The 10,800-nt window shown below is 34.9% G+C and overlaps 1 protein-coding gene across 1 annotated transcript in view; it reads right to left on the bottom strand.

Moving 5' to 3' along the window:
- The window catches only part of LOC141397352 (sodium-dependent nutrient amino acid transporter 1-like), a 54,057-nt gene extending 43,630 nt beyond the window's left edge, over positions 1-10,427 (bottom strand). The window contains exon 1 of the mRNA XM_073973498.1: positions 9,795-10,427. Within this exon, the coding sequence (XP_073829599.1) occupies positions 9,795-9,851 (57 nt within the window). The 5' untranslated portion in view covers positions 9,852-10,427. The remainder of the gene's footprint in view (positions 1-9,794) is intronic.
- Positions 10,428-10,800: the final 373 nt, after the last annotated feature.

Raw genomic sequence — 10,800 nt, forward strand, 5'->3', positions numbered from 1 at the left:
TTATTTTTGTATGGGAAATCTGGTAGATTTTGGCTGGATTTAGCAAATAAAACCTGATAATGTGCTAAATCCGGCTAATGAAGTCATATCTAAATGACCTATTAGTATATTTACATCTTTGCTATGATTCCTCTATGGGATTCCAATCCATTCAATTGATTCCTCTATGGGATTCCAATCCATTCAATTTTTTAAGATTTAAAACAACTAGACAATGGCTAACTGTAGATTGTGTTTTCTCATATCTTTATCAAATTCAGGGAAAGCTAATGGCTACATTACACCATATGCTTTTTCATACGTATGTTGTCACTTTGGGTATACTAATATACAGACCAGCTGATTTCATACATGTGAAAAGCATATGGTCTGATATAGCTATAAATGATAAAGCGGGAAATGCAAATATTTACAGTAACAAATTAAACTTTTTCCTAATGGATAATTAGTGCAAATAGTCTGTTATTGCAACACGTGTATTGACACAATGTACATTTTCCGCTACATATAAGTCACAATTTCCAGACTTTGTTCTGCGCTCCTATATATTTACATACATATATGTATATTTGAAATAATTACCAAAATTTCAAAATATATTTATATTTTACACTATATCAAATTGTATTAATATTAACAAATAGCCCGAACTTCAAAGATGCGGATGGTTCTTATTCCCTATGGAATTAGGTCACTGACATCTAAGCCTCTCGAGGACAATTTTTATTAATTAATTACCGTGACCGTAGAAAAATTTCATTAGAAGCCTTTGTCTAAGCCTCTCGAGGACAATTTTTATTAATTAATTACCGTGACGTAGAAAAATTTCATTAGAAGCCTTTGTTTTCATATCCAAGCAAATTTGCAAATAACCATGACAGACAATACACAAAAAGTCATTGTAGAATATTTTGCAAATGACAATCACCTGCTTGCAAAAAAAGTGGCACCTACCACCAAATGAAATTAATATCTGCAATGACTGACCAATTATGATGTCACAAAAATCCCCTTTTAAGCAAATGTTTATACCAACACAACGTAAATAATCTACGTTGGGTGACACATATAAAGACCTTTTGAGATTTTGCTTCATGAAGACAAGTCGGAAATGTTCGACCGTCCATTTGTCTTGTGTCCATTTGAATTCCCAAGTCGCAATTTTTTAATTAACACGATTTTGATTAATTATTTCTCCCAATCTCCTTATTACGACAGTAATTTTTTTTTCGTGGACAATTCCGTGCTTCCTAAGATAAAGGACTAAAAAATTTAAAAAAAGCTCTACCAGTATCAAAAATGTAAATTAAAATGACTGATGACCTACGACTGAGTATAAGATTTGGCCGAAACTTTGCACATCGTAAAATTTCATCCAAACGTATATACATTTTCGATAAAGTCTGTATCCGAAAACTCCTTCGGGTTCGACTCTCACAAAAGGTTGTTAAGGATCGTTTTATAATGTTTATCTAAGAAACTCCTTGAGGTCATGTTTAGAGCGACATTAAAAAACTTACGATGACCCACTAAAATGACTGGTGTACATGATAATTATAGAAAAGATGCCCAACCTTTACATGCCGTAACATTTCACTCGAACTTAAGTAAGTTCGAAGATTGGCTATATCGGACAACACCTTCCGTCGAGGATTGTTTTGAAATTTTTATCGAAGGTAGTCCTTGTGATTCTAATTACAACGAACGGTGCTCTTGAACCAATATCTTGGTTTTCACGATTTTGCTTAGAAATCGCAAGTCCTATCGAAATGGGTTTGGAGAAAATATTGTAGCTGTGAAAATTCTCCACAAGATTGACCTTCATGATATTTTCGTAGTTTTTACCATTTTTGAGACATAGAAGTTCAAGTTGGGACAATTCACTGACTATTTCTTTAACAATGAAAACCAAAAAACCTAAAATGTGAACTTTGACCGCGATTTATTTAAAAAGCGCTCTGGCGATTTTTCTGTTTTTTGGTTTTTCCACCTAAGAACATTGTAGGTGTAATACAAATTTTTAAGATTATCTAATGTTGACTAATCTCCCCAATCTAAAATCTATAGACAAGAGACCGATTAGTCTTTCTTCCTTTCTATTGAAAACAACGGAAAGGGTCATGTAACTAAATGGCAACACAACCGGATTTCACGAACTTGTAAAAGACCAACTCTTACGTGAGGTGGAAGGACATATGGAGAATGATATAAAATACGAATTTCAACTTTTCCTATCGATTGAAGTTTGCAATATGCCTGTTTGATATCTTCGCAAGTAAAAAGTATTTGCAAGTACTTGTAAATACTTCTCATTTCTCTTTTACTGAACAAGTTTGTTATCGAACAACATTTTGTAAAAGTTTGTACAAATTTGTACAAACTTTTGAGTTATCGAACACACCTAATAATGAAAAGCCCTGATTGCCAAGACAATTATACCCCGGTTACACTTAACCGGATTAACCCAGTGAGTTTGGATTTCAAACGTAGCGCAAACGTCAAATAAATCCTCTCGAAGTGGATTAACCCGGCAAAAAACTCTAGTGTAACCTGATTGCAATTAGCGGCAGACACAAAACCACCACACCATTAGTTTTACACACAAACTCTACTCACACAAGCTTCGTTAGCTGAAGCAACACAAATGCCTACCCAGCAAACCAAAATCGGTAGAAACATCCGAATTCGGACCGAATTCGATCCGAAAGTCGGAAGAAACATCCGAGTTCGGATGCGAATTCGGTACGAACTCTGACCGAAAGTCATATGGCGTGGTTGACGTGTTCTCTGACCGAAACTCGGATGAAAATCGGAAGTTTTTGCAGACTTTCGGACCGAATTCGGTCCTAAGTCTGATGAACTTTCGTACGAATTTCTGATTTAAATACCAGCATTCGCCCAGAATTTGTTTTTATTATTTGAAAGTGTTAAATGTACACAGTTAATTCATGAAAAATTAAAATCCTTACATTTAAATGTTTGTTCATTAGAAGCCTTTGTCTAAGCCTCTCGAGGACAATTTTTATTAATTAATTACCGTGACGTAGAAAAATTTCATTAGAAGCCTTTGTTTTCATATCCAAGCAAATTTGCAAATAACCATGACAGACAATACACAAAAAGTCATTGTAGAATATTTTGCAAATGACAATCACCTGCTTGCAAAAAAAGTGGCACCTACCACCAAATGAAATTAATATCTGCAATGACTGACCAATTATGATGTCACAAAAATCCCCTTTTAAGCAAATGTTTATACCAACACAACGTAAATAATCTACGTTGGGTGACACATATAAAGACCTTTTGAGATTTTGCTTCATAAAGACAAGTCGGAAATGTTCGACCGTCCATTTGTCTTGTGTCCATTTGAATTCCCAAGTCGCAATTTTTTAATTAACACGATTTTGATTAATTATTTCTCCCAATCTCCTTATTACGACAGTAATTTTTTTTCGTGGACAATTCCGTGCTTCCTAAGATAAAGGACTAAAAAATTTAAAAAAAGCTCTACCAGTATCAAAAATGTAAATTAAAATGAAAAATGTAAATTAAATGTTTGTTCACCTACTATAAACATATGAAAGGTTTTAATATCATCTTATAGCCTGTTTATATTATGGATTTTTGCCGGGTTAACCTTCTTTATGAGGACTTATTTGACCTATCGGAATTGACATTTGAAACCCAGTGGGTTTCTTAAATCCGTACAATTAGGTAGAAAAAACCTCCAGTGGGGAACAACAAATTTATCAACAGGATCTGTGAAATATGTAAAACAATTTTTATTTATATATGAAAAAATAATGTCTTCACATACAAAAGTTGTTATACATGAAAGTATAAAGAAACTTAACTTTGGCAATATTTATAAAACATGACTTTCCACGGAATATCGTTGAAGTTTGACGAAGAAAATCTTTACTTTCATTAACTTTATAAAAATAAACAAATGTGTATACAACGGGAGAAGTCTCCCTTGTCCCTATGGGATGTTGTGGAACAATTATATATTATGTATACAACGGTTCACTATGAATGCTCTTTAAATACTATCATGCATATCACGCATAACAAAAATAAACCAAATTTGTTCTCGGTCACAGAAATTAAAACCCGAGCACTTATTTTTTTCGTTCGCACTTCATCGGCACATCAAAAAATACACACAATTTGCCTAAAATGTGCGAGCGCAACATGTACAATTCTTTTCTCTATGCTTATTTACAATGAATATAGCCAATGCAGCAAAAGAGAAAAAATAAAAAAAAATCCCTTCAGAGAGAGAGAGGGAAAAAAGTTCTTCAGACTAATCGGACAGAGTTCGGACCGAATTCGGTCAGACGCGTCCGAAAAAACTTCCGACTTTGTGCAGACGTGTCGGACGTCCGACATTGTGTTTGCTGGGTACATTTAGTAATGTTATTGAATCACTATTATACCTACAGTAGCTCAAACTAATATTGGTTCTAATAAAACATTTAGTGTTTCAGCGAACTACTGCCAAAAAACTAACTTATTTTTATACGCCCCACCATAATATGGAGAGTATAGTTAACTTTGTCATTCCGTTTGTAAGTCATAGAAATATTCGTCGGGGACATTATATATAAGTATATACAGTATCGGCCAAAACTAAAGCACCACCTCAGTACATTTTTTTAAATGAAAATTTTTTAAGAAAACATAAGTTGTAATTTTTATTTGTATTTTTCTTTTTGTTTATTTATATCTACATATATTATTGGAAAACACGAATATAAGGAATTCAAAATGTAATAAACAAAAGTTAAAATTAAAAAAGAAACATTTGATGTATAGCAAAAATGATTGAAATGACATGACACATGCACATCTTTTAGGCATAGAGGATACTAAATTATTAATTATTGCAGACGATATTGCTTCCCATGCTATTTTTGCGGTTTCAAATAAATCTTCCTTGGTTTTGCAATTTTTTCGGTTTACTTTTGAGTTAACGATCTCCCACAGGTCCCAATCGAGAGCTAAGATCAGGGTATTGGGACAGCCAATAGAGAACTTCTGTTGAATTGTTTTGGAATCACTCCTTAACCACTTCCGATACATGTTTTGGTTCGTTATCTTCCTGGAATGTCCATCTAAGTGACATCTCTTCTTCAGCATAAGGCAACATCGCGCCTTTAAATACGTTATGATACTTGAAACGATCCATATTTCCATTAATTTTATGAATTGATCCAATCCCTTGACCCGAGAAAAAATTCCAGACCATTATGTTCGGTCTAAATGTTTTACTGTGCCTTTGCAATATTTTGAATTTAACCGTTGCAATTTGGTCCAAGCCTTATGCTATCTCAATCCTTTAAATTAAACTTAAATTCATCAGAAAACAGCACAGTTCTCCATTTTTGGACACTACAGTTCAGATGGGTCGTAGCGAACTCTAGTCTGGCTTTTTTCTTTTTGTCGATATGAACGTTTTTTTGCTGGTCGTCGACGCTCTTATGTGAATCGTTCTTTGCTGTAGCATCATTTTTGGTTGAATATGAACAATATCGGCTAATGTTTTGGTATAGTCCCCTTATAGCGGTACCTCCCGATTTTTGGTATTTTGGGGATTTAAGCCACATTTCCCTACTAAAGTAGATGTAATTAGGTACATAGGGTTTCTAGTAGTCTGCAAACAAAAAACAAGGGAACTGATGAGATTCTGTGACAAGAATCGAAACTATAGACTTCCCCTCCTCATCCCTTGCCTAAATTTACTCCACTAACAAATACGTTGTTTTAAAATATTATAACAACAACAATGGAATTAAGCCAGACAAAATATTCTTGATCAGTGGTGCGATTCTCTAACTCATTTTTTGAGTAACTGACAAAAATCGGCAACTTAAAAACTCAAAATTTTGAATGAAAAGTTGAAATAAAAGTTGACAACACTGTAGCTATCGGTAGAACTTTGCGACTACTTTTTATTGGTCGCTAACTTACCGAATAATATCGTTAATTACCGAAAAAAGGATTTAAATTTTACCGATTTTTGTCGGTAATTGCAAAAATGTGTTAGAGAATCACACTACAACATAAAATTCTAAGTCGATATAACTACCCAGCAAACCAATCGTACCGACATCGTATCGAAATCGGAACAAAATTCGTACGATACGTCCGATATCAGATCCGAAATCGTAACGATATCTTAACGAAAGTTGTATGAAGTGGTTGACATAATTTCGGAACGAAATGTCGGAGCGACATCGGATCGATTTCGTAACGAAATCTGAAGAAAAACCTTGAAAAATTCGGAAAGGAACTTTCTTTCAGACATTCGATCCGAAATCGGAATGAAATCGGTGCAAAATCTGAACTATTTCCTCTCCAAAAAATCGTTTAGAAATCGAAACGAAATCTGAACGACTTTGCTTCCGAAATTGTTCAGACGCGTCGGACATCAGACATTAGGTTTGCTAGGTATGTACGTCTGTTGAAACAAAGATACAGCTCGCAATATTTAAGATAGAGCTTTATAATTTGGTATTGAAGTTTCTATTACTCCTAGGATATTTGGTATTGAAAATGGGCTATATCAGTCTACTTTTTGATATAGCCCCCATTGAAAGATATTACTCAATTTTCGGTATTTTCATGGTTATAACGGCATTATCGTCATTATAGTCTTTATTGGGGGGAGGGTTTGAACATTCCCGCAGATAATGGTCGGTATAGGTCCACGTTTTTACATAGCCCCCATAGAAGGTTTTAGCCACATTATCTAACCGAAATGGCTAAAAATTAGTATTTTTTACGAAACACTTGCAGCGAATTTTCGGTATAGGTCTACGTTTTTATACTCTCAGCATTTATGCTAACGAGGGTATGTATATACACTTTCATACGGGCAAAATGTGTCTCATCGAAATAATGGTGTTAGACCCCAAGTATGTTTGGAAGAAATCCGTTTCAGACAATTTTGAGTTTTTTGATTTAGCTATGTCCGTCCGTCTGTCTGTCTGGCTGGCTGGAGAACACGACAACTCTCGAACGGATAAACCGATTCAGTCCAAAATTTGGCATTTTTAATATTTTGTCCAAACTTAGATTAAGTTCGAAGATGGCTTATATCGGTCCACTCCTCCCGGTACCTCCCCCACAAAAGTTCGAATATGTTCGGAAAATTTGTGCGCACGACAACTCTTGAAGGGAGGAATTGATTTGGGCCATACTTTGCACATCGTGAAACTTCTACCAGACTTAGATGATGTTCCAATATGGACTCAATCAGTCCACTCCTTTCTCTACGTCCCACCCAAAATTTCGGAAATGTTCAGTTTAGGACCTTTTCTCGAATCGCTTTGATTTTGGTTGTAACAACTTGTATTCACGGCCCCCCCCCCCCCTCCATACGGCGGTTCAAGTTTCATCAGGGCCAAATCCATACTTCCTGAGAAAATAGCCTGAAAGGGCCAAAAATCGCCTAGGACACCATGTGTAGTTGTTTGTTCGCAAGATAACTCTCGAACGGATTAACCGATTTGGTCCAAAAATTTGGCTTTCGTAATATTTTGTCCAAACATAGTTTAAGTTCGAAAATGGACCATATCGGCCCACTCCCTCGGGTAACTCCCCCACAAAAGTTCAATTTTTTTCGCAAAAATAATGCGCACGATAACTCTAACCGATTTGGTCCATACTTTGCACTTCGTAACATTTCTACCAGACATAGATATAGTACGAATATGGACTCCATCGGGTACCTCCCACTCAAAATTTCGGAGAAATGCAGTTAAAGATCTGCTCTCGAATCCATTTGATTATTGTTGTAGCAACTTTTATTCGCTGCCCCCATTACGATGGAGCAAGTTTTTTTCAGGGGCAAATCTATACTTCCTGAGAAAAGTGCCTGAAAGCAGTAAAAATCCCCTATGGCACCCTGTGTTGTGGATGGAGAGCGCAGTAACTCGCGAACGGATAAACCGCAAGGTTGCACTCAAGGCCCTTGTTACAATTGTACAAGTTTTTTCAGTAGCAAGTCCATATTTCTTGAGGAAATGGCCCGAAAACTGCAAAAAAACCCTACGACATGTGTAGTGGCTGTTGCGCACGACAACTCCCGAACCGAATACTGCGTTGGTCCACACTTTGCATATCGTAATATTTCTTCGAATATTAGATGAAATTCGAAGATGGTTCTTATAGGTACACTTCTTCCGGTACCTCCCCCACAAAAGTTCGAAAATATCCGCTAAAATTGTAAGCGCAATATCTTTTAAACGGAGCAACCAATTTGGTCCAAACTTTGGATCTCGAAATATTTTGTCCGAATTTAGATTATGTTCAAAAGTGGGCCCTATCGGTATACTCCTTGGTGTGTGGATGGTACACAAATGAGCAACCTTTTTGTTTAAGTGCGGCTAAGGTTCTGTGCGAGAATTTTTACCGAAGGTACTCCTAGTAGCCCTGTTTACAGCGATATGATGTTTTTCGTGGGCAAGTCCATGTTTCCTGATATAATGGTCCTATCGAGAGGAATGTCTTCCAAAATAAGACACACTTCCAAATGCGTTTTCTGAGTTAGCAATTTCTATTTTTTCTACGACTTCTACTTTATCTTGTGTCAAATTTTCATGCTGATATCTCTAAAACTCGACGAGTTATAGCTCATTTACTAGGAGTTTCGCATAATTCAACACAAACAATTTTTGAGTTAATGAAGCACTAAAACACTTCAAATCATGTTTGATCATGCACAGAAATTTAGCACTGATAGCTGGCTAGCTGTTTGCAAAATATGGTCCAAGTAGTTATTTTAGTTTTAGTGTACTCGTAATAATCTTTTTAAGTTGGGAAGTCAAATTTCAATCGCCAACGTAAAACGCGTTTTTCTCGAAACTTGATTTTTCGAGATGTGTCACTCGTTGAGTAAATGAGCGATATGTGTAAATTTCAGCCATGTATCGCAAGTCTTCGGAACATAGAGTGATTACAACAAACGGACGGACATGACAAAATCAACTAATAATTTTACACTGATCAAGAATATATCGTCACCATAAATGCCAAAAGTCGTAACTAACAAAATAATAATCTTACAGGAGAAGCAAAAAACGTTGTAAAATTAAAAACTGTTTTATGGAATATTAATCTAACGAAGGCGAGTATATGGGATATTATCAATCATATACGAATGGGAGTAAGTAGTGAAACCCAAACCCCCGGGAATCCGTCATTACAACAAAATCTGCAATGCTATCCCATTTTCCGAAATGCCTTTTTCTTGAATAGGATCGTTATTTTTTTAACGTAAAAGCTTGAAATTTTTTAAGAGCATGTATTTTAGTCTTATGTATTAGATTCAATAAAAGAACTAATTTTGACTTTTTTGAAGATACGACTTCGGGCATTTATGGTGACGATATGTACTTTGATTAGTTCAAAGCGTTACAAACGGAAAAACAAACTTAATATACCCTCCATACTATGGTGGAGGGTATAACAAATTAGACACTCAAACTTAAAACGACGCAACATCGAAAATCGAACGACGCATAGTGAAAATTGGTATTAACTAAGCAACGACGCAACTTGGAAAACAACGCAAAGCGAGGTCTTGGTGTAGTTGAGAATTCACACTAGAGTATCTTTACACTATCGCTTATTTTTATGAAAAGGACTCTATCTTGATTAATTTGACAGTTTACGTAAATTAAATAAAATATATATCTGTTTTATTTTGTCTAACTTGTTCCGTCCACTTAATTATATTTATATTTAATTATATACAAACTTAATACTTATTGATTGATATCTACTTCGATGGACACAGTTGTTGTAACACGGCCATTGTTTTCATTAGTTTTGACCTCCATTTTGTCTGTCTTGTTATAATTTTGTTGCAACTAAAAAACTTTAACTTTTTGTTTAAATTATTATTTCGTTATTGTTATTGCTTTATAACTCCCTAATTGCTGGACACACAATTGAAATTGCAATTTTTTTAATTTTATTTTCAATCATTCGGCGGCACTTATTATTATTAAAATATGTTTGTTGTTGTTGCACATTTTACATTATTTGCCGCTAATTTCAATAACAATTTTTTTTCAAATACTAATTTCAATTGGATTCAAATATTCCCAGGTAAATTATAACACTTAAATGTCTCAACACGATATCGTATTTATTCGCTAAATACACGCTAACGCCAACAGTGGTTAGTAAGCCAACTTGCAAAATCGTTCAAAGGGCCGCCCGCTCAAAACGCTTCGATGCGAGTCGTTGAAAGGTTTTAGTTGTACTACCGATTACCTCAAACGAACATTAATAATTAAATAAAAAAGTGGATTGAATGAAATGAAATGTTTTTTAACAAAATATCAATAAGTTATGGAAACTGTAAAGTCGGTGCTGCCAACACCAACGGCAGATTTTGCAGGTGATGTGGCGCAGCCACAGCAGAAAATCTCTATATAATGGTAACAACACTTGAAACGTTTAAGTTAATCCCACAACGACAAACAAAGAATTTCACTGCCAATGTTATATACAACAACAACAAATTCGTACTTTTATGAGGTACGTTTGATAATGTACATAGCTATATTTAATTTTCGTAGCATTTCACAGCTATAAATGTCGATTTTTATGATAAAAGCAAATATCGACAATATCATATAAAAACAGTGATTTTGAAAAGAGAACCCATCGAGATAAGATGAAGAGCATTAATTTTTGTATGCAGAATTTTTCAAAAATATTTCATATCTGACAAACAACATCTTAAATGTTGATGGCACATTGTTGACCATAAAAGGTTAA

This window comes from Musca autumnalis, unplaced genomic scaffold (genome assembly GCF_047663935.1).
Source record: "Musca autumnalis isolate F117 unplaced genomic scaffold, ASM4766393v1 scaffold_3, whole genome shotgun sequence".
Classification (NCBI taxonomy): domain Eukaryota; kingdom Metazoa; phylum Arthropoda; class Insecta; order Diptera; family Muscidae; genus Musca; species Musca autumnalis.